General features: G+C 38.6%; 2 protein-coding genes across 4 annotated transcripts in view; both read right to left on the bottom strand.

The window, feature by feature from the left end:
• Window positions 1-10804, bottom strand: part of LOC129726784 (uncharacterized) — a 31263-nt gene extending 20459 nt beyond the window's left edge. The window contains exons 1-5 of one of the 3 annotated variants that reach the window (XM_055683882.1): window positions 10531-10804; window positions 9092-9356; window positions 7082-9039; window positions 5965-6953; window positions 5822-5905 (exon numbers count right to left, since the gene is read on the bottom strand). In XM_055683882.1, coding sequence (XP_055539857.1) covers window positions 5822-5905; window positions 5965-6953; window positions 7082-9039; window positions 9092-9289 — 3229 coding nt within the window. In that variant the 5' untranslated portion in view covers window positions 9290-9356; window positions 10531-10804. Of the gene's footprint in view, window positions 1-5821; window positions 5906-5964; window positions 6954-7081; window positions 9040-9091; window positions 9379-10530 lie in introns of those variants that run through there. The other 2 variants (XM_055683874.1, XM_055683891.1) reach the window with 2 other exon arrangements.
• An 11401-nt stretch (window positions 10805-22205) lies between these two features.
• Window positions 22206-23543, bottom strand: LOC129717266 (uncharacterized). The gene has a single exon (XM_055667127.1). The coding sequence runs from the start codon at window positions 23541-23543 to the stop codon at window positions 22206-22208; it is 1338 nt and encodes a 445-aa protein (XP_055523102.1).
• Between the last annotated feature and the right edge of the window lie 951 nt (window positions 23544-24494).

Below are 24494 nucleotides of genomic sequence, written 5' to 3'. Positions count from 1 at the left end.
AAGAAAAAAAATTCTTTCGAAATAAGTTCGTTTCTTTCCGGAGTCAAGATAAAAATACTTAACAATCTGCTACTTTTTTGAATATCCGGCATCATTCAGAAAAATCAGGACAAATGCTAAAATATGAAAAATACATCAGGACGCTCCAAATGGGTCTCAAAATCAGGACATGTCCTGCTAAATCAGGACGGATGGTATCCCTACTTAAGACACCATTTCAATCAAACAAGTCATTTTTCTGATATAGAAATTTGTATCCATCAGCCACCATTTTGGATAGGCCCTTTTAAAACAGCAGTCGTGAGTCTACATGAAGAATTGATATCATAAAATAATCTTTTTATCAAAAACGAGCAACTGTGAAAAGTTTCAGCAAAATCGAAAACGATCGATCAGCAAGTTGCGTGGACTGCTCCAATAAACAAATTAAACACAACATTGAATGAGTGTAATTTGGCTCGGTGTTCGGGAATCTTTGTCATTAATTTCAAAAATAATACATCAAAACAAGGTCTCGTGATGTCAATAGGGCTGATAAAAATCATTTTCACTACTGGAATTGTGAAAATTACAGAAAATCTTTTTCAATTTTCACTTCAAATGAACGCAGCGCCCTTCCAAACAAACTAGGATTTCACCCTTGAAACACTCCGATGAAATAATTCACGCGCATCGTTCACGGTCACGCAATAAATCTGTCTGAAAATCTAAACAAATGATATTAACCGTTTCATTAGGAAAATGACGTTATCAACGTGACGCTTGCTGTGGTTATCATAATGAAACGCTAATATTTCTTTCGTGGCAGCATTTTCCTTATTCAGCACTAGTCGCGTAATGCTACTGTACAGTACACAAACCGAGTTTACAACATTACAGTACACACAATGAAACTCCAAATAATAAATTTTCAGAAAATTTGAAACAGTGAATAACAAACGAACACGCTTTGACGAAAGAGCATATCACCGCCACTTCTCATACATCTTTATCTGGCAAATGACAGCGGGCACAAATGAGATTGAGCCCAGGACATGAGTTCATTGTCATTTCGGTTGTTAATTTATTCAACATGTATCTCGAACGATCCAATTTTATCAAGCAAATTTGAAGTTTAAGGAATTTGTATGTCCCCAAAGAATTCAGCACACGCAAACTGTTTAAAATTGCATATAAAAATTGTCAAATGTTTAACACTATTCACTCAGGCTTAACCAAAGAAATAATTTACGCAGTGAGCGTTGTGTAGTCAGGTATCAAGATTTATCAGAATTATTCACATTATTGAACATGTATCAAGATAGGTTTAATATCTGATCTCCCAGATATTTCAATTCTGCATTATAGATTTTTCCAGATTTTGGGACCGATTACAAGAAACGAGGCGAGCAATTTGCCTCGCATAGAGTCACTGACGAGTAAAATGTTGTATTAGGAAACGCGAGTGAAACTTGGCTGGTGACAGCTGAGTGGAGCAGTTTCGCAGACGAGCTACTCGTCCGAGATCCAGCCGACTCACCATCTGTTATATCTAAATTGGCCAGGCGAGTAACTCGCTGCTCACCTTGTTGACTGTAATAAGCTCCTTTATTTCTTTAGCCCGAAAAACGGTCATCACTTCAAATTTTACAATTTTACCTCATAAAATGTTACTTTAAGAATTTTATCGGAGAAAAATGTCCTTTTGTTTTTATTTTTACCAGCGACGAATTCGAACTGGCAACCAGAAATGAAAAAAAAATATTGGGCAATCTCCAACAATTTCTAATATCAGGCAACATTCACGTTTCTGTTAAAAACTCACCGACTTGTGCCTTGAAATATGAGCTTGGTGATTGAAGATAATTGCATGTCTTATGAAAATCAGGACAAATGCTAGAATATGAAAAATAAATCAGGACGCCCAAATATGATCTCAAAATCAGGACATGTCCTGCTAAATCAGGACGGATGGTATCCCTAGTTTATAGAGATAAGTGACTTTTCACCTACGCACACTAGTGAACGTGTGAACCCGTGTAAAGTTGCTTTTGTTTCTTCCAAACTGAAAATCATCGCATCTCGTTGCTTCGACTTTTTGGTCGATCATGTTCAGCAGCTTCTCCCGATTCATGATCACGAATGAAAAAATTCATTCAGAAACGAGTTTAGAACTTATAATTAGTATACAACTGAATATTTGTCCAGCTGCCAAAAACATAGCATAGCAAACAAAAAGGCGATTTGTAAATACTTTCCTCAACTAGGTGCACTAATACATTCGTACGTAAAAAGGTCTATGGTGGCTAATTTTCACTTTCATGCAACAGCGCTGAAAACTTTCAGCCTTGATGTCAACAACATATTTGAGGTCAAGGACAAATGACGGTTAGTCATAGGCCAGTTTAGTTCTTAATTAGCAGTTTAGTTCCTAATTACAATAGATCATTTTTTGTGACCAAAATACCCTGACGTGATGTAGCAGTACACCAGGAACAACTATTAATTGAACAGCATTTCTACTAAGCACACGATTGCTCCACCAGAAAAAAAGCTCAGAGTTCAAAACATCAAGAAAGTTACCACTAACTGTCAGAAAAGTGAGGTTAAAGAGATTCAGTGAAATGGCCTATAGAGATGAGTGACTTCTCACCTACGCACACTACAATAGCGCACGCTTAGCCTTGGGGCTAATAGCGGTCTCGATCAACTAGATTATAGTTGAGAGAATTCGTTATCGATATTGTTTTTGGTACATTTTGCATGTGTAGGATAAGTACAACGATACACCGTGCCCTAGTGCTGAGTCGAGAAAATTTTCAGCTCGAAAAGTTACTTGACTCGATCGGGAATCGAACCCGATATCCCAACCGTGTGGGAGAGCTAGCCGACCGACATCGCTAACCACAGAGTCACGGGGACCACTACCACCTACGCACACTAGTAAACGTGTAAACTCGTGTAAAGTTGATTTTGTTTCCTCCAAACTGTAAATCATCGCATCTCGTTGCTTCGACTTTTATCACATTTTACCATTTTTGGTCAATAATGTTCAGCAGCTTCTTCCGATTTCTGGTAGCGAATGAAAACATTTATTCAGAAACAAGTTTAAAACACATAATGAGTGTTCAACTGAATATTTGTCCAGCTGCTGAAACACTTGGGCTTGGTGTATTCCATACGTAAAAAGGTCTATATATAAATCCTTCATTCTACCAGCGATGTAAGATTGGAAGACATATTGTCTTCAAATGGAAGACTTTTAACCTACGATGGAGACGTCTTTTATCGTGAAGACAAAATGAAAAAGTTGGAAAATATGTGAAGACATTGGAAAATGTGTGATAATGACCCGCATTTTGCAATGCCTCTATTGCACCTTTTTTTTTGCTCGACAGTTTTCAATTTGCCGGTAATTTTTCCAGCCCTCGGGCGGTTTTCACCAGGCGCTTCGGGTGGGAAGACATGTGATGACATATTTTCGCGGAACGTGAAGACTTTTGAAAAACTGACATGGCATCTCTGCATTCTACATCTATAGTTGTTCCCGTTTCTGTGTTCCTGTGGCAGCTTTTAAATCATATGTCGGATTCGTTTTCGCGGTGTAGCTACACTTTATCCGGACTACACTTTGCAGCTTCAAATAAAACTTTTTCAGTGTAGGTGCATTGGTATGCGTAATAATGGGATAGCTGTCAACTTGTTTTGTTTTGGTCATTATTGCCATCGTCATTTTGTCTCGTTTCCATTTCATATGTCCATCTCGCAAATGTGTTGAAAAAAAAATTTACCTGACACTTTACCACGTCCCGATCAACCACTCTTTATGCACCTTTATGAAACGACAACAACTGAAATCAATCGATATACGTTCAAAACTAATCGATAGCGATCGTTCTCGTTTCATGAAGAAACTTAAAGAGTGGTTGGTCGGGGTGGAAAGAGAACCAAAACAAACCAGTTTTGACACATACGTGTGAATGTGTTAGTAACTTTCTAAAATACACTCTGCTTTTTTCGGGTGTAGTCAGGGACAGAAAAAGTGTAGTCAGAGACAGAAAAAGTGTAGTCAGAGACAGAAAAAGTGTAGTCAGAGACAAAAAAAGTGTAGTCCGGAAAGTGAAATAAAACATTTACGGTGTCAAAAGTGTAGTCCGAGTGTCGCTATACCGCGAAAACGAAAACGACATAAATAAAACATTTTCAGTGTAGCTCAGGGCTATGCTATAAACGTCAAATTCGATATAAAAGTCGCGTTACCAAATTTTATAGCGGTACCACTGACATTGTGGTACCACTGACGTTGCGGTACCACTGACATCGCAAGACACGACAAAATTTGCCAGTAATGACAATCATTATTGTGATAATTTTGGTAACACCATTTACACGGTAATATATCTTAATATTAAAACTGCACTGTGGACGATAAAAATCATAGTTTTGAAGTTGTTTACTAAAAAAATGACGCCATATTGCATTAAGATATCGGATACAGTATACTCCTTAAACGTCAGACCCCTGGTGTAGTTGCATTGGTATGCGTAACAATAGGGATAGCTGTCAATTTGTTTTGTTTGGTCATTATTGCCTAAGGGGCGACATCTGGCTTCTTACTCTTCTTCCTCATCCACCTCGATGATTCCTGTTGTATTTTTCGTAAGTGATGCCATTCACTCGGAAAATAATTGAATGTTTTGATGCTTATCATCACCATTATGCACAATTCCTCCTGCAGGCGATAGTTTTACCGTCTGAGGGTTACCGGAGAATCTGCATCTTTAATATACTTAAAATCGAACGTGTCATCCATCAATGATTATGATTCATCCATTGACTCATCTGAATTGTACTTTCCGCAGAAGCAATATGCCTCAACGGGTATGTTCCAAACTTAATCCTGAACGGATTCAAAAGTAGAAATAAGCTCACACAACACTATTTACTCCCGACATTGAGCAGTGGTATGCTGTTTTTATGCTTCACGCAAAACCGTAATCACTCCTTGCGCACTTTTGGATCTTTTAGTAATTGATATTAGTGATGATCCAAGTCGGATCTCTTACTACGCCCATATTTGTACTTTTTTTAATGTTCACTTGAAATTATTTTAGATTATAACAGGTGACATCATTAAAAAACATAAATCAAAACAACGAACCATGTTGTTCAGCAACACTGCCAGCAAGCCTGATAATAAATTTTAACGCACTCGTGGTTTTCAATTTCAACCAATCAGCGAGTGGTTCCTAAAGTGGATGCAAATCTATACCAAGTTGTCTTCCCTTAGATTATTGCCATCGTCATTTTGTCTCGTTTCCATTTCATATGTTCATATCGCAATTGTGTTGAAAAAAAGTTCACCTGACGCTACCACGTGGAACGAGAACCAAAACAAACCAGTTTTGACTCATACGTGTGAATGTGTGTGTAACTCCTTACAGTACGCCCTGCTTTTTTCGGGTGTAGTCCGGGACAGAAAAAGTGCAGTCCGGAAAGTGAAATAAAACATTTACTTTATCAAAAGTGTAGTCCGAGTGTAGCTACACCGCGAAAACGAAAACGACACTAGTGTCAAATGTAGAGCACCGATATGATTTTTAGTTCAACCAATTTGTGGCAATACGGAAAATACTGAAGAGATTACACAGTGTTACGGAGTTCATGAACGCCATAGGAGGACTACATTGCTGATCAAAAAACACTGTTTCGTTGTTTTAAAATGTACATGTCGAAACGTAATGTTAGAAGTAAACTGTTAAAAACATTCTCAGAATTAGTAGTGAATTAAAAGGTTAATGATAGCTCTTTTGATTATTTACCATGACCATAGGCTACTTACCACTGAACAATAACTCGTTAAATGCGTCTGGTGGCAGCTGGCTCAGTACGTTGTTTAGATTACCGATCTCGAAAGGAATTTCCTCTGCAAAGGTAAAACCGATATTGAGCCATGGGAGTCTGAAATACCACAAGCAGACTTACCGATAACATCCTGCGCAACCATCAGTTCTGATTCTGATAAACCACCCACACCAGTATCCTCTGAGCTAGCATATGCCGAACTGTTTTCACAAATGTTCAACAAATCTTGCGTACTACTGTTACCTAATATCTGATGTACGGACTGTGATTGCTGAGCAGCGTAATTTAACATTATATTTTCGTTTCGATTAACTGTACGATTCTGAGAAAAATGCTGCTGCTGTTGTTGATGAAGATTAAGGTGGGTTTGAGTAACAGCTAAGATTGGTTGTTGTTGTTGTTGATAGGGTTGGACAATTTGACGCTGCAGCAAGGGAATGTGAACGTTACGAGCGGTCGCTGCTTGTTGCGACGCGGAAACCGTCTGAATTAAACCCCCTGGTGCAGATGTATGCGATTGAACTTTAAACTGCTGTTGCTGTTGTTGATGCAATGAATTACTCCCTTGACGAGGTAGGATTGATTGCATTTTCTGATCGTTACCGATGGTAGACGTAATTCCATACGCCGGGGTCTGTACAGTCGGTTTTGTGTTTATAATACTTGAATATTGTTGTTTGTAATGTAGCTGATGCAGAGCCAGCTGCTGCTGAAGAGGTGTTAACTTCTTCTTGTTTTTCTTCTTGTTGGCTTTCGTTGATGTCACTGTAGCCGGTGCAACTCTCATAACAACCGGTGACGAAACCGATGGGAGCTTCGGCATTTTCTTTTTGGCTGCAGTGCTTGCCGGGGGTTTTTTCAGCAATTTTACCTCTGCCGACATCTTGTCGTGGTTATCATGCTTCCATGCGTGCTCTCGGCACAAAATCAATTCATGGTTAATGTCGAATACCGGTACTCGACACTGGCTATTATCGGAAAACTTGGCCGTACATTGCTGAAATAGGCGCTGCTCATGGTTGTCTGTAATATGCTGATAGCAGTGAGTTGTTGCTAACAGTGCCACTTGATTGCATTCTGGCCGTTGGCAAATGGACTGCTCAGCATTCCTGAAAAAAGAATACGAAAAGTTAGTCACGAATACTCATGGAACACTGAAAAACAAAAACAGTAACAGGCGAAAAATTCTGTTCTCATGATCGATGTGAAGGTATGTTAAATGTTTGTGCAAACTCACCCATTCTTTTTCAAGGTAGCTTCCCGCTGTTCATCCCATTGGGCAAGCATTTTTCGCACTAGTTTGAGACGCTTTCGGGCCGGTGTTGCCCTACGTAGTTGTTGTGCGTTCCAGTATTGTACCGCCTTTCGTCGAAGGTACGCTCTTTTAAGCTCCAGCCGCTCATCACGGCTAAGCGGTTTTAGATCGCTCTCTGCATCGGTAGTACTCCAAAGTAATTTATTCTGAGCTTCCTCGTTAACCACTGCCTTCCGCCTCTTGCGAGATCTCATACCCAGTGGGGTCGCTGCCTCAGCTGCGTCCAGCTCGTTACTTGCGTACATTTCTTCGAACCAGTACTGTTGAGTTAGATCAGAGTGACCAATCGAGGCCGGGGAAGTCAAACCAGGCGTACCGATATCATATATGTAGGATCCAGGAGCGTGCCATTCACGGTTCAAAGGGATTGCGATAGCACCCGGTGGTTTCCATTTAGGAAACCGAACAGCCGGTACAGGCTTACCGCAATCAGCGCCAGACTCGTTATGGTCCCCTTTGGTTGCTCGTTTTGCCGGAGTAGATATCCTCTCAAGGGTTTCATGATGCGAAGAACGACTGTATGATCGTTTAGTACGCTTAGCTCCTTGTGGTTGTGATTGGCTGGATTTATTGGACTTTGTAGATTGTTTCGTTTCAGCGGACGGAATGCTGCTGTCAGCGGACGAGCTTGGAGCCACCACTGGGATCGGCATGGTTGGCTGTATAGGCTTAGCAGCAGTTGGAAGTTCCACTTTGGGAACTTGTTTTGGAATTACGAATGAAGGAATTGTAAAACCAATATCATCTTGTGAAATTGGTGGCGCTTTTTGGACTTGTGACTGTTGCTGTTGTTGAACTTGAGGTTTCAAAATGGATGTCGGCGTTTTAGACCGCGCTATTGGCTGTACAGTTGGTGTGTTTGAAATGAGCGTTCTTGCCGGCGTTGTCAAAATTGTTGAAGTGATAACCGGTGATTGGGTGGCCACTGCTACCGGAGCAGATACAGCCGAGCTAACTATAGTAGCTGATGGCTGCGCGATTGGCCGGTTTGCAGTTGGTGGTGAAGTTCGACGGATACTAATTACCGCTGGTTTGGATGTTGTAGTTATCGGTGACGCTTTAAACGCTGGAAGAATTGTGGTATTGCTCGCTTGTAAAGTAGTAGCTGCTTGCGATGAAGCAACCGTTTGCGGAATTTTATTTATTAGAGAAGGATTCTGCTTCACTAAAGAGTTTCTAAGGGCTGCTATGCTAACCGGGTTAGAAATATGTGTGGCGGCTGCCAAACTGTTGGTACTATTGGGGGTATGAAGAAAAATTTTTCCTTGGGACTGTGGCTGAATCAAGCGAATTTTTGTCGGTGAAATCGCCTGAATCGGAACAGAGACAGTTTGTCCTGCAGCTTTTGCAGTGATAACTGCAGGAGTTGCTGGTATCGTTATAGGACTACCCAAGATGCTGTTATTGGAATGATTGAGATATCTTCTTGCATCTGGTGTTATAGTAGGTCTTCCACCAATGGGCTGCTGTTGCTGCTGTGGACTTGCACTTTTTACTATTCGAAGCGTTTGAATTGTTGAGCCAACCGGTGAAATGTTAGGCGACTTGCTAGCTAAAATACGCCGGGAAAATTTTCCTATCTGCTGGGGTGAAATCTGAACCTGAAACGGTTTCGTAAATACTGTTGTGGGTGCAGGTTTAGCAGTTGCGATCGCAGATGTAGTCATTATTGTCTGAGCAGAGACCGCGCTTGCCACTGGTCTTTGCATTATGGTTGTGGCTTGCGGTACAGATACTGAAACGGTGCGGAAAACTGTTCCAGTCGGATTACCCGCAACAGATGCGCCATTGAAACGATTTTTTGCTAGTGTCATTGATGGTGACTGTACAAGAGTTACTTTAAGGGGTGTCACTTTTGACGATCCGGTCGAAACCCGTTGCTATAAGAAAAAAAATTAAACGCGGTCTAACTCATCTTATAACAACACTAACCTGCACCACATGACTGACACCGTTGTTGCTGGTAAGCAAACTGGTTCCTGCTTGTATTACCGTTGGAGTTACACCGGAACACGCATTACTACTATTTGGATGCGGATGTTTGTAAATTGAAGTATTTGCTTGCAGAGGAGCCGGTTCCGTAAAAGCATATGGGTCTTCTTGTACACGTGAAGCCTGCTGGCAGGACATGGCCACCGGTTTTATTTAGTTAATCAAAAGTCGAATAACTATAAATTGCGCCAAATATTTATACCTGCTGATGAAAGTGATTTACTATTCTTTAAGTATACAAAAAAAAAACTATTAATTAATCTTTAAGAATTAAACAAATCTAATACAACGATATATGTACTGAAATTGGTGAAAATTAAAATGCCATAACCAGATAAAATGAATTTATAAAAACCAGGAAGCTACAAATTTAAACAGAGGCTCGTATATTGGTTCTCCGACTATTGTAATGAATATTCTGTTGTAAATATTTAATTCTATAAGTTTGCGGTTTCAATATCCGAAATTGAATAAAATAGTCGTATAAATTCTCTGAATAAAAATTTGTACTGTTTGCACAAGTAGCATAATTGTTAGAAACAGTGATAGGTACACCTTTAATGGTAATAACCACACTTAAACCACTTCTCAAGAAAAAATGCAACTTTTAAACCTTTTTGCTCTAATGTTTCAAATGCATTGTAGTTAACTTATTAAGGTGGCATGTCACTAAACTTTACACTCAATCATATTGTTTGCATAATATCTGCAAGACTCGTTGCTCGCCACTCTTTACACCGGATCTGTTTCGCAAAATACAACACCGCTAAGCTAAGCGGTGTTCAGCTACCTAGTTGGAGATTACCTAAAACAGAATTGTAAAATTCAACAGAATGTCTGGTTGAAAACGACAGAGACGCCGACTTAATTTAAGCCTTGAAACAACACAGGTAGAACGTGTAGAAAACTTAATTCATTCGTATTAAAAACATGAATGTCACAAGGCGAGGCTATGAGACGGCAAGTCTACATTTCCACAGCAGCAAAATTGCTAAAACAGTTATTCTATGTGTTGTGACAACAATGATCGTTGATAGGAACAGTGACAAGTTTTGATCGGTAGTTATCTGCCGGATTGAATGAAACTTGCATTTACATACAACTCATAACTGAACGCTTCAAGTAATTTTATATAGAACCACCAATTCAATTCGATTCAATAAGAGGACCATTACCGGAGGTGAATTATATTAAGCAGATTTGGAAGCGCTTTTTTCATTTCTCTTAATGCTACTAACACACAAGCTTGTGTCATCAGATCTGCTGCTTTTCAGCCGCAATGAAAATTCTAGCAAACTTGTATTTCTCGGATAGCCACGATGCTGGGTGTAATTTTTTGCGTTTCGTTTGCTATTTTTTGTTGTTACTAGTGCTGTTACCTCTTCCTCCGCAATTCAGCAGAATAATCGTGTGTGACGACTGTCGTTCGTTTGCTTGCCTGCTTGGTTGCGATGAAAGGGCAAAAACTGGAATTCGTCCGGACACAATAGTGCGGACACAGATCTGCCGATTTTCAATGTAAAACGTTACACAGACATGTACTGAACCTGACAATCACAAATTCACTCCATTTTAGGAAGGTTTTGAAAGAAAATTTGAGTAAAATTTATGCTCGACTCCAAAAATTTTCCTTCAGAGCTGTCAAAACTTTGACGATACAATGTGAGTGTCAAATTGAGAACTCACAAAATTTGCTTTGACGTTTATAGAATGAGTGATAAATTACCACAGATTTTTTCAACAGAGTTACAACGCATGCTCAAAGTAAACGCAGTCCAGGTAGTTTAAAACGCTCACAACTAAATTAGGCACGTAAATGAGAGATAGCTGTTGACTAATAAAAGATCTGTTGGACGCATCAGTTTCCAAAAAATCGACAGAGATACTTAACTCTAGATCGAAGATAATATTCAAAATCTCTGGTTCAAAGTGACTAGAGATTTGACTATCTCCATCGCGGGACGCCAACCGGCTAAAAGAATGATTCTAGGGGCGAAAGGGGGTGTTGTGGATCCTGATTATTGCTAAGATGATATTAGATATACATCTGGGAGGGAAAATCGAATACTACACTCAAAACAGAGAACACGCACATGCATCATTTTTTGATAGCGTGCAACTATCTTTTTGCTGTAACGCGATATACTGAGCGCTGCAGGATATATTCTGAGCGCTGCAGGATATACTGAGCGCTGCAGGATATACTGAGCGCTGCAGGTTAATACATCTGGATGCTCTCGACGTCAGAAGAGATGTCGCTAAACCCTGTTTTATCAGCGACTCGCTAACTTCTAATATAGATTGCCCCGAGCTTCTCAGTCGTCTGGACGTAAACACCCGTAGACGTGCTCTTCGGTCCCATACGTTTCTTAGTACAGGCAGATCCAGGACGAACTACGGGATGCACGAACCGATGAAATGTATGTGTCGCGTTTTCGACAATTGTTTTGAATGTTTCGATTTTAATTTGTCTAGACGTGTAACTAGAAATAACTTTTTGAGAGTGTTGTCTGTTTAGGTTAGTCTTTACTTGTTAACTTTAGTTCTCGTTTTAGTCATTGGGGTTGTTTCTACCTGTTGACTGTACAAACAAATAAATAAATAAATGAATTAATAAATAAATAAATCAACGAATGCATGGCTCAAACGAAGTTTTTAGTAACATCAGGTATAGACCATTTTACAAGACGTTTCTGAACTCAAATCATGAATGAAATTTTGGCAGATGCTCGGAAACGCTGACATAACGCACGTAAAAGCAGCATCAATATCAGCAGGATCCGTGAAACCTGTCAGTTCGTAAAATGGTTTATACTGAATTTGCCTAGGGGCTAGACACTTTTATTTTCATGAAAAATATTTCGATAATATTACACGATATTGGTTGATATATTTTGATATTCATCGTTTATCTGTCAATTGACATCCTTCAACGATAATGTAACGGCAATCAGCTATAGAGCATTCTGGCAGCTCAGCCACGCACACTAAACTCGGGTTGTTTGCCTCATAAATGACTCTTGCTCAACTCTACCGAGGTTAGGAAAATCGAAATATGTAGTCTTTTTTGAGTTGCTCGGTACTGGAAATCATATAATCGTTTTGTAAGTGAATATCCGTAAACAAATCACACAAGCGGAAGGAAATAATATATTCGCAGTCAATGCAGGCATTTTGACAACACTTTTTTGGCCTCATTTTCCATCCGACTCACACGGTGTAAAGTGCACCAATACATGCACGATTGGAAAGGTCCATGATATAGATAGAGGGGCGCTCGAAAATGGAACGGTAAATACTTTTTTCATTGAATATTGGAAATATTTCGCAATATGTGAATAGTGTCTTACCCCTAGAAATTTGCAAGTTTGTCTGTAAAACACAAATTTCTCGAGTCTGCGTTTTTTCGATTTGCCGTTGCATAAATTTTTTTTCAGAATTTTGAACATATATATATATTTGCACAGGCTTTCAGAAAATGTGTACGAGAGCGTAACCTGTGATGCATATTTTTCGGGGTTTCATGCAGTTACAAAAAAAATTACAGTCCTACATCTCATTATTTTGTGAAACGAGAATCAACATTCGACCATGATGAAGTGTGTTCGAAATTGTAACCAAAGTCTTAAATACAGTAAAGAGCAAGTTTAATAATCGAAGTACTCAATAATGACTATTACTTAAAGCTTATGAAATTTATTATTTTACGTAAAAATGAACCAAAATATTTTGTATAACGACAATGAATACAAAAACTGTTTGCAATGAATATTTTTTCAAGCAACGCGTACCTTTCAGTTATTACAATAGTCATTACAAAAAAAAAACAGTTTTTTTTCCTTTGATTCAAACTGACAGTCAACATTCTGGTTCATTTTGACACTCCCATAGCTTCGTATCCGTTTCTCCCTCCCAGATATACACTAAAGTCACTTTATATCCCGTTCACACTACACCCCATATCACCTGATATCAGGCGATTCGTGCTATCGAGGCCATATCACCATCCATATCACCTGATATCCCATACAATCGAGCTGTCAATGGATATCACCTCGGCTACATGCTATCGCGGATATCATGTTCGAAAACCAATAATAACCACATTTCCAGCAGTTAACAACACGGCCAACAGACATTTGACGCAACCCTACAAATTTCACAATTCTTGTTGCATGCGAGAAAAAAGGAAGGAAATATTTTTTTCGCTATTTCCGTCCCGCACATGTTGACAATTGCATATGAGAGTTCGCGTTGGTGCGAGCCAACTCGCTGACATCTTTATCCTAATCCCATTGCTCTTGTTGCCTTGTTTTAGCTTTGACCTGTTTTTGTTTTCTTCTCTTTTCAATTACCAAAGCAAATGTCAAATCATATCAGCTCAATCCAATGTGAACGCTTGAGGTGATATCCGATATCATCTGGCGATATCAGGTGATATCCGGCGTAGTCTGAACAAGGCATAAAACAACCTTGTAGCAAACGCATTATTTAGAACTTGACAATATAGTCATTCAGCAACTCATTTAATATTGTTCTTATAAAAGGAATTAGAATAGATTTAATAATCGCAATAGGTTCCCTTCATAGAGGAGATTGCTACATAGATAATCCCCGACCGACCCTTCGTGCGGGTGCTAGATTAGAAGCAGGTATAGAATATCTAGATCCGTGCGAGTGCACTGATCGTAAGCGGTCTATTTTCTCAGTCTGTTAGGTTTAGCCAGCGTCAATGACTATGTGAATTATGGCCGGACAATGCTCAAAGAAAAGGGCGATAAGTCCTATTATCAGCCGGCGCGTCTGCGTACGCATTATCATCTTAAGTAGGGAAATAGGGAATGCAAATCCGGTGCTTTGTAAAACATTGTAACTACCTGAATGAATGTTGTCGTAGGCGCGTGTAAAGGAAGCCGATAACGTTCGAAACCTTTTTCCCGTTCAGGTACCGGATTAGGGGAAGGCAAATTTGACCTGACTAGGCGAATGGAAATTCTGTCGCGTTTTTATTTGTTCCCTTACGAAGATTCGGAGAATCTTCTCTCTCATTTTCTCTTCCATACGTAGGCATAGTTCGTAAGATTACAATTTGTAAATTTTGTATATAAACCCGATTTGCTACCAAATAAAATCATACCACTAGCAAATACGAACTCGCACAGATCTTTCTTAATCCGAACGCTAGATTTCAGAGGTTGTCCCTTGTGTGTTTAAGCCTTTCGAATGCGAAAAGGACCTTTGCACACCGGTTAAGATAACCCGAGGAATCTAACCCTTTTAAAGAAAGACGTTCATTATTCTTAACTCCTGAAGTCGACATTTGGTGGCTCCAGAGAGGAGCTAGTTGGTATCGGTCCTTTCTTTCAACCTTGCGACGATTCTTTCTACGGCGATCAACCTTGGAAGTCATCTGATCAACCCTACGAAGCCACAGAAACAATCATCAGAAAGCCGCTACCGCCCTCATTACTCAACGATTAGTTATTTTGTTAACAATCCTAACGGTAGTTGCCGCTTGTGCAAGGAGAAAGATTCTAAGGAAAACATGGTCGCATGTGATGAGTGCGATCGCAGATTTCATTTAAACTGTGGACACCTTAGAAGGCTACCATTACCTGAGGAACGATGGATTTGTGTTAAATGCACAAACATCGAAATGGGTCTTGCAATAATGCAATGTTTAAAGACCAGCGATACGATATCGCAAAGATTTAAAGACCATGGAGAAACTATGGCAAGAAAGATGTATTCAGTTTATCAAACGAAGACTGAATCATCACAGATTCGCTTTAGTGAAGAAGCAAATCATGTTCCAGCAGAGAACAGGCTAGCAGATCCAGAATGTTTGGATCAACTCACCCGGTACGAGGATGAGTTGGAATATAAAAACCTGCTCAATGACATCCGTAAGACTACGAATCTAACGGGTTGCTCCAATGCACTAGACAAATTTGTGTCTAGTATAAAGGCCATGAATGAAATTCGCCTATTAAATAATCCTCAGCTGATGGAGGATATTATTGGAAAGTTTTCTTTCGGCATACAAATCTGTTAGACTAAGGAAAAGTCTCAAGTCAAAGACTTAGATGAATTAAACGACTGGCTGAAACCACATGTTGAAGCGCATGCAATGAGGCGGAGATCAAGACAACCGCCAGGAATTCCTATGTGTGCCAGGAAAAGCGCACAAGATGAACAGCCACTCAAAGACAAGGATACAACATCTGTTGTAATTTTCGGGAATCGCCAAAGAGTTGATCACCACGAATCTAATCCAAAGCCTTCAAAAGGAAATGAAGAAATATTCAAAGCAGTTAAAAGAATAAACATTTCTGAAGAATCAATAGAACCGCGAAAGGTTCTTGTTAATTCCCCAAAGATTGTGGAAAAGAAACCTGCACGAGCTAATGCCACTAAAGTATGTCCAGTAAAACAAGGCTATCAAGATTGCCAAAAATCAGAGATAAGCTCTCAAAAAGGGAAGCTCAAAAGTAAAAAGAAAGACCCTAAAATTCATCAAGTAAATGAACATAAGGGCATAAAACTCTCATCGAATAATAATAAATTGTTGAGATGTCCTTCGGTTTTAAAACGAAGACCTGGTAACATTATTAAACCGAGAGTATCACCTGCAGATGCCATCAATTCCAAAAACGGAAGATATGCTCCAGGATCACCATGGAAAATTAGGCGCAACAAACCGATAGTAAGCTACAACTACGCTGAAAACAACTTAGACACTATAAAGCAGTGTGTGGCCAGAAATGATGTTTTGAATAACTACGTTACTCGGAAGCAACGATCAGTGGAATTGATAAAAGATCATTTGATATTGAATTTTCGTCGAAATTTTACAATTGTCATGAAGGACAATGTATTCTTTGATGCAGCAATGAAATTTTGGAGCTGCAATGGTTTTAAATGTCCTGAGGAATTTTCCTACGCAGAGAATGCAATAGTTAAACATCATAATGCGGATATAAAACTCGAGAATCATCTTTAGAGCGCGGCTGTCAAGAGCCTCTATGAAAATGGGTTCAATAGTAAAAGCAAATTCCTATCGAATAATATTGAAATGCTAGGATGTATCTCAAGCCCAAAATATTCGTCGGAAATTGCAGAATCACCTAACGACAAGGTGAAACAATTTGGAAAGTTTCCAGACATGCTTTGGAACACGATACGACGAATTGGCCAAAAGGATGAACATATTGGAATATTCAGCTGCAATAGAATATCAACAAGGAAAAAAATGATGCTAGAATCCACTAAATTTAAAACATGTTCAACGCAGGATGAAGATGTTAGCAAGAACGACATATCGCTAATAAATGTTAAAGTTGATGGAATTCAGGAAGACATCGAAGAAAGGCGCTGGATACAATGCAATGCAAGTTCAGTCGATGAAACTACGAAGAAGGTTATTGAAAAACTTACATGGCATAATAAATCGAGGATTCTCAAACTTGTTAAAACTCGTTGGAAAAAGGTTCAAGAGTTAACTTTTTTGAATCGAAGACGTATAAATTTGAAATCTTCGGCAAAGAACGAAGTGAATGGAATAAATTGGTGGAACCGTTAAAGGTCAACGGTTGCTAATTTGAATGCTAAAGGAATACTTATGCAACCTTCCGTAAAGGTTGCAAATTTGGATGTTTGAAGGAAAATAAAGAACAAACCCTAATACATCAAAAATTCATCAACCTGTCAACAAACTTTGCAAGCGTTTCGTTTTTTAAATTGGAGAAACGATGAGACATCAATAAAAGATAAAATCTTCAACATAGAAGTTATAGAAAAAATTATTGAGCGAAAAAAATGATTCTATCGCCGTAGTACATTAAGAAGAATTGAAAGCGACAACAAAAAGCTTCTCATCTGCGGAGAATTTGAAGTAAAATTGTCAGAAGTAACCGAAGTCTGCCTGTGAATTAAAGGCAGTGAAATTATAAGAAGATATCCACAAATATAAAAAGTGCTAGTGATTACACGTTGAAAGGTTGAACTGTATGAAGTTAAGCCAATACCTTCGATGATTATAAAACTAAAGTATTCTATAGATAAACTCGACCCATCGGAATTGCAACAACACGCTTTGAAGACAGTAAACGCTATTGAGGCCGAAATACGATTGAACGTTATTAGAACAGTATTTTGGTCAGCCTCTTAAACAGTTCTTCCGTGGGTAAAAATCTAAGAAGAAGAAGAAAGATATATTCGTAAGCTCAATCAACGGGAATTGCTACGAAACTTCCAACTTTAAATTATCTTCCGCACTTCATCGTTTTCAACAAAACAAGTTGCCACCGAAGCCAAGATAAGTTTTCGACGCAGCTGCAAAAGTAAATGGAGTATTTTTGAACTCAATGTTGCTGCCCGGTCCAGATCAACTGACTTCATTATTTGGGACTCTTCTATGAATTCGAGAAGGAAAAATACCTGTATGTGGAGATGTTCCATCAAGTGAAAATACGCCGTGAAGACAAATGCGCAACGTTTCTTATGGCGCGACTGCAACAGTAGTAAAAAACCGGATATTTACGTCATGCAAGTCATGACTTTTGGCTCGACTTGTTCACCGTACTGCGCGCAAGCTGTAAAAAACCATAACGCAGAGAGATACTTAGAACAGTTTCCTGAAGCCATAAATGCAATAATAAAACAACATTACGTCGACGATTACGTTGATAGTTTTTGGGATCCAAAAAAGGCAAAGGAACTTGTACAAAAGGTAACCGAAATTCATCAGTAAGGAGGCTTCCATATTAGAAACTTCTCTTCGAATAATACTGAATTGCTGAGAAGTATACCTGTAACAAGACGGTTATGCGCTGATATAAAACCGTTCCAAGATAAGAAATCTCAAATTGAGAAGGTATTAGGTGTGTATTGGAACACCAGTAGAGACATGCTAAGTTACCGATTTAATCATAATGATAAAGGAGCAGGAATCTTCAATATTGACGAAATACCTACGAAGAAACAAGTATTATCCTTGCTTATGAGTATTTACGATCCCCTGGGTCTAATTTCTCATTTAGTTGTGCATGGTAAGATACTAATGCAGGAACTACACAAATATTCCAAACAATGGGATATACTTGTTCCGGATGAGCTGTATGATCAATGGCTGAACTTCTTACGTAAACTCAAACAAGCGGAAGGCTTATCGATCCCGAGATGCATTCTAACAGAGCACGCTCCGATAAAGTTACATGTTTTCGTTGACACCTCTGAAAAGGCACTTGCAGCTTGTGTATATGCTAGAACTGAAACAAGCTTTGGAATCAATACGCAGTTAATAACAGCTAAAACAAGAGTTGTGTCAATTGAACCACTATCTATTCCACGTCTGGAACTCCATGAGGCAGTCATGGGGACAAGGCTATTAGACGTCGTCAAAAAGAGATACGTCTGGACATAAAATCTGCAACATTATGGACAGATTCGAAGACAGTGCTAGCATGGGTAACAAATACGAAAAGAAAATATCCATCATACATTAACATCCGAGTCGGCGAAATAGTGGATACCACTGCCAAAGATCAATGGCGTTGGGTATAGTCTGAAAACAATACGGCAGATGAGGCTACTATAGAATATGTCGGAGAAATTAAATGGTATAATGAGCCAAAACACTTCGAATTACGGTTCGACGGTTGAACGTTACCCGGTAATCAACCTGTTACAGAAATAGAAGAAACCTTATTCAACGGCGAGTGTGACCTCGTAAATAAAAACGATTTCTCCGATTGGCGGAGACTACACTACCAAATTTATCATCAGATTATGGCAGAAGAGAATAAATTTCAAAGCCGCTCATCTGAGAGATGGCAGAAAAACTGTCCACAACATTCAACTATTTGTCTCGATTGGGAAGCCTACGATACTGCCACTGAAAATAGCGATAGCAGCAATGTATATCTACGTTAGATACAGTCATGGCTAATCGTGAATTAAGGAGACCGCCAGAAGACGCTACACGGCTGCGAAACACACCACAGAAGATGAAGTGTAGTAATATGTTAGTAATTTATTTGAACCGTAAATGCAATATGTTTATTTTGAAAAGATGTATAATTTTGTAATAATGCGTAATAGTTTTTTGATAAATCTTAGTAGATTTATGGGGTCCAGAATGTAGCAAACGCATTATTTAGAACTTGACAATATAGTCATTCAGCAACTCATTTAATATTGTTCTTATAAAAGGAATTAGAATAGATTTAATAATCGCAATAGGTTCCCTTCATAGAGGAGATTGCTACATAGATAATCCCCGACCGACCCTTCGTGCGGGTGCTAGATTAGAAGCAGGTATAGAATATCTAGATCCGTGCGAGTGCACTGATCGTAAGCGGTCTATTTTCTCAGTCTGTTAGGTTTAGCCAGCGTCAATGACTATGTGAATTATGGCCGGACAATGCTCAAAGAAAAGGGCGATAAGTCCTATTATCAGCCGGCGCGTCTGCGTACGCATTATCATCTTAAGTAGGGAAATAGGGAATGCAAATCCGGTGCTTTGTAAAACATTGTAACTACCTGAATGAATGTTGTCGTAGGCGCGTGTAAAGGAAGCCGATAACGTTCGAAACCTTTTTCCCGTTCAGGTACCGGATTAGGGGAAGGCAAATTTGACCTGACTAGGCGAATGGAAATTCTGTCGCGTTCTTATTTGTTCCCTTACGAAGATTCGGAGAATCTTCTCTCTCATTTTCTCTTCCATACGTAGGCATAGTTCGTAAGATTACAATTTGTAAATTTTGTATATAAACCCGATTTGCTACCAAATAAAATCATACCACTAGCAAATACGAACTCGCACAGATCTTTCTTAATCCGAACGCTAGATTTCAGAGGTTGTCCCTTGTGTGTTTAAGCCTTTCGAATGCGAAAAGGACCTTTGCACACCGGTTAAGATAACCCGAGGAATCTAACCCTTTTAAAGAAAGACGTTCATTATTCTTAACTCCTGAAGTCGACAAACCTGATGGAATGAAATACTTCCCCACCCTAGTATGCATGTACCTAAAGTTCATTGTATTACCGATGTATAACCTGATAAATTTACCTATGAAAATGGTGTTAATGTGGAAGAAAAAATCGATTTTTTTACTTTATAACTCAAATGTTTTATTTTCAAACATAATCAAAGCAAAGCAAAGGCTTGGTGCTACATTCCGATTCGGAACTTGACCTTCTGTTTATTTAAACACAGACCTCGCAGCCGACTATTTAGAGTACAGGACAATTGCGGGGCTAGCGCCACGATCCTACTGGCACTAACAGACTCTCCCGAGACGAGACTCGAACCTACGACGACTGGCTTGTTAGGCCAGCATCGTACCTCGAGACCATCTGGAAAGCATAATCACTTAAGCAGGTATTAGACGAAGCAAATATTTACTATTTTTGGTACGGATTTTATTTTGTGTAAATAAAATTCGTACCAAAAATAGCAAATGTTTGCTTCGTCTAATACCTGCTTTAGCATCTATTTCTTACCATTACTAAATACAGTAAATATTTTTGGGTCATCTTCTGAACTAGAATATCTTTTAATATTTCGTATTCATCCGTTCGTCGCTTTTTTGTGGAAAACTTCTGCTACGCGATATTACAGCTTGACAAGAAACACAAATGTAAATGTAATGTGCATCGATTCATCCAGTTGGTGGTCATAACCCATGGACCGTATTTTTTCTATTATCGTTGAAGATAAACTGCGTGAACCCTTACGGCTGCACTTCTTATTGCTAACAGCTGCACAGCATTTCGAATATTTCAGCAGTGATATATCCTTTTGATCCATGATAACAAAACTTAGTCGAGCTTCTCTTCACAATTTCTATAAGTTGATTGAGTAGCGTTGTTATTTTATCAAGCTGTTAAACAGGTTCGTAACGTGCATACATATCACAACAGATACAATAGGTAAAAGATACGTACGTAGAATAAACATATATTCTGCAGGTAGAATAAACATGTATTGTAGCAGTCAAAACACCAGCACTAACATTGTAACCATAAAAAAACACGGTATTTTTACTGTAAGCTTCTAAACGATTGTTGTCATTACCATGTTTTAACAACGTTTTTTGTTGTTGAATCTACCACCGACAATAATTTTACCACGAAAAACATTGTCAGTGACTTTTAAATGTATGAGAAAAATGTCTGAAGAAATGCTGTTAAGATACATAACGACCCCCCTTTTTCATGGTAAAAATGGCAAAAACGATGTTTTTTATTGTTCTAGACAATGATATTTAATGTAAAATTGATGTATCTACAATGAAAAACATAGTTAAATTATGGTATAGCTATGTACAATCACAGCAATGTTTAAGGTTTATTTTAATATTTTTTTAATGATCTTTTTTTTCGGGCATTTACACAATATAACAAGTATTTCATTCTATCAAGAAGTGTTACACTAAAAAAATAATATATCTTGGTTGTAGTTTGCATTTTCATTTTATATTTTAGAGAATAACCTTATGTGGATACTTATCGACTGTGACGTACAACTCGGGGGAGGATTTTAGGCTATTCAGTCTATTTAGAGCAGCTAAACGATGCTTCGCTTCTACTATCCGACGTTTCGATGATTTATTTCATCTTTTTCAAGGATTCTGGAATGTTTTACATAAAATTTTTGTTATCTATACATAAATTGCATGTTGTGTTTGACTTACAGAGGCTATATCGTTTGTTGTTAATGTATGTATGCATGTAGTAATATTTGTCCTTATCTGTTTTCCTTACTAAAATGGCGTCAATTCTAACTATTGTCAAGATATATTATAAATTAAGCTTATTTGGATTATTATTTTAACACTACTCACTATAATTTGTTATAACTTTATTTTCGCTATGTCTGTTTGAACTATTTATTTGTTACCGGGTGAAAAAACGGGTCAGTACGGTTCAATTTGGCTTAAGCGTTCTATTTTAGCGTTGGTTTATCGGTTGCTTTGCTATCTGTACACTGTGTTGGTGTGTGGCAACTATGTTAGCTGATTTGACGTTTATGGATGAATGTATAACAGTTTTATTTAGCTGTGTTTTTAAGTGTGTGTATTACTCCTGCATATATCGAATTGAGTCCCTGTGTGTCTGTACGTTTGTTTATGCTGTTTTCGGTTGTCATAATATGGCATACTTCTAAGTACGGTAGTGACTGTTGTTTCTTATGTTTATCTAGGATTTTGGTGTGGTTCAAGTCGAACCGATGGTTTAACGTTATGCTGTGATTCATTAGTGCGGTTTTCTCCTTCAGTGTGGCTATTTGTGTATCCGTGTAATCAGTGTCAGTGGTGGTGGCTGTTTTTTCTGCTAATAACTTGTCCAGTGCATTGTAGTGTGTTTTATGTCCACTAATTCTCGTTTTTAGTTCGTTTGTTGTCATTCCAATATAGCATGCTTCGCAGTTTATGCAAGGTATGCTGTAGATGACGTTGCTTTGGAAGTCGTTGGTTACGGGATCTTTAACTTTGGTGAAAAGTTTACCTACGGTATTTATGTTATGTGTTGCCAGTCGTATGTTGGGGTATTCTTTTTTCAGGTGCTTGTCTATTTTATGAGACAAGTTCGGTATGTATGTTATAGAGCGGTAAGTATTTTCCAGGTTTTGCGAGTTGTTCGGCAGCGGTTCAGCGATGTTATTGTGTTGTTGTTTCCGGTTTATAAGTCTGCGCCGTAGACCTTTCGGGTAGCTATTGAGATTGAGTCGTTTGTCGATGATTGCATTAATTTCTGCATCTTCCAGGTTTGTAGACAGGCGTTGTACTCTGTTGATGAAATTCGTTGCAACATTGATTTTTTGGTGCAACGGGTGTTGCGAATTGTAGTTGAGGAATCTTCCACTTGCGATAGGTTTCATGTACCATTCTGTTTTAATCTGTTGGTCGTCGATTCGGATGAGGAGCATATCAAGAAATGGAATACGCTTATCTATTTCTAGCTCGTATGTAAACTGTATGTGCGGGTTGTGGTTATTGAAAATGTCCATAACCTGTTGTATTTTGTCAGGGGGGATCGACATCAATAAATCGTTCACATATTTCCAAATGAATGGTGGTTTAAAATCTAGTATTCGTACTACGGAATCCAGTAGATTTTCCATTACTAGGTCGGCTAGCGCTGGGGACAAAGGGTTCCCCATGGCAGTTCCGAAGATCTGTTGGTAGTGCTGATTATTATAACGGAAGTAGCTCGAGTCTATACAAAATTCAACTATTTCTAAGAACAAATCCAAGTTAATGTTGGTATTTTGCTTAATTTGATTCCAGTTGTTGATTATGTCGTGCATAACAAGGTCTTTGGGTATTGACGTGAATAGGGATGTTACGTCCAAGGATATTAAAATATATCCTGGAGGCAAGGTCATTTTGTTCAGCAATTCGCAGCACGCGAATGAGTTTTTGATATTGTATTGGCTATGTATCGAACTATGGATTATTTTACTGACGAATTTGGATAATTGATATGATGGGGCTGTCATGTTTGGTACTACCGGGCGTAACGGAAGTCCTGTTTTGTGTGCTTTTGGTTGACCATATATTCTGGGGCAAACTGCGTTGTGGATAGATAGTTTTGAAGCTGTTTTTCTGTCTATTAATTTAAGTGTGAGTAGGCGTTGTACGAAGTTGTTATTCTTTTGTTAGAAACCTGATGTTGGATCACGTGGTACGCGTTGGTATGTATGTTCATTGTCTAGAAGCTGTAGCATTTTAGTTTGGTAATCTTGCATTGGCATAAGTACTGTTTTGTTTCCTTTGTCTGATTTTAATACGTATATGTCCGGGTTGTTTTTTAAAAAATTCTTAACTATTCTTATAGCATTTTTATAAAATCTATGGTTATCGTCATTCGGGGAACTATGTTTATTGTGGTGGATATGGTTCAAAATGGAGTTGGTGATTGTGCACCGTGTGCGGGCTTGTATTGTTGTATCGGGATTCGTTTTTAGTATGTTTTCTATTTCTGCTATGAGGTGGAAATATGGTATTTTTTGTATCGTTGATGATGGGATGGCAAAACTTGGTCCTAAACTAAGGAGTATTTCCATTTCGGGCGGAATTTGTTTGTCTGTACCGTTGTGTAGTGCTTTCGAGTTGGTTTCTAGAGTTGTTACGTTTGATGCTTTAATTTTTTTCTGTAATATGTTTTGGAACTTCCTTTTCGTTGTTTTGCATTTTTCTCGGACGTTTTTATCGTAAAACTTGTTTTGGCTATCGAAGAATGAAGTTAATGTTTGTGCAGTGACATTTGAGGAGTGGATCTTCGTTTCTACAACGGCTTTTTGTTTTTCCAGTGACGATAATTTAAAGTAAGTGTG

Source organism: Wyeomyia smithii, chromosome 1, assembly GCF_029784165.1.
Source record: "Wyeomyia smithii strain HCP4-BCI-WySm-NY-G18 chromosome 1, ASM2978416v1, whole genome shotgun sequence".
Lineage (NCBI taxonomy): Eukaryota > Metazoa > Arthropoda > Insecta > Diptera > Culicidae > Wyeomyia > Wyeomyia smithii.
This window is presented reverse-complemented; position numbering and strand designations above follow the sequence as displayed.

Bases quoted from the DNA above. Each gene is read 5' to 3' on its own strand.
- LOC129717266 (XM_055667127.1), bottom strand. From the start codon at position 23,543: ATGACCTTGCCTCCAGGATATATTTTAATATCCTTGGACGTAACATCC.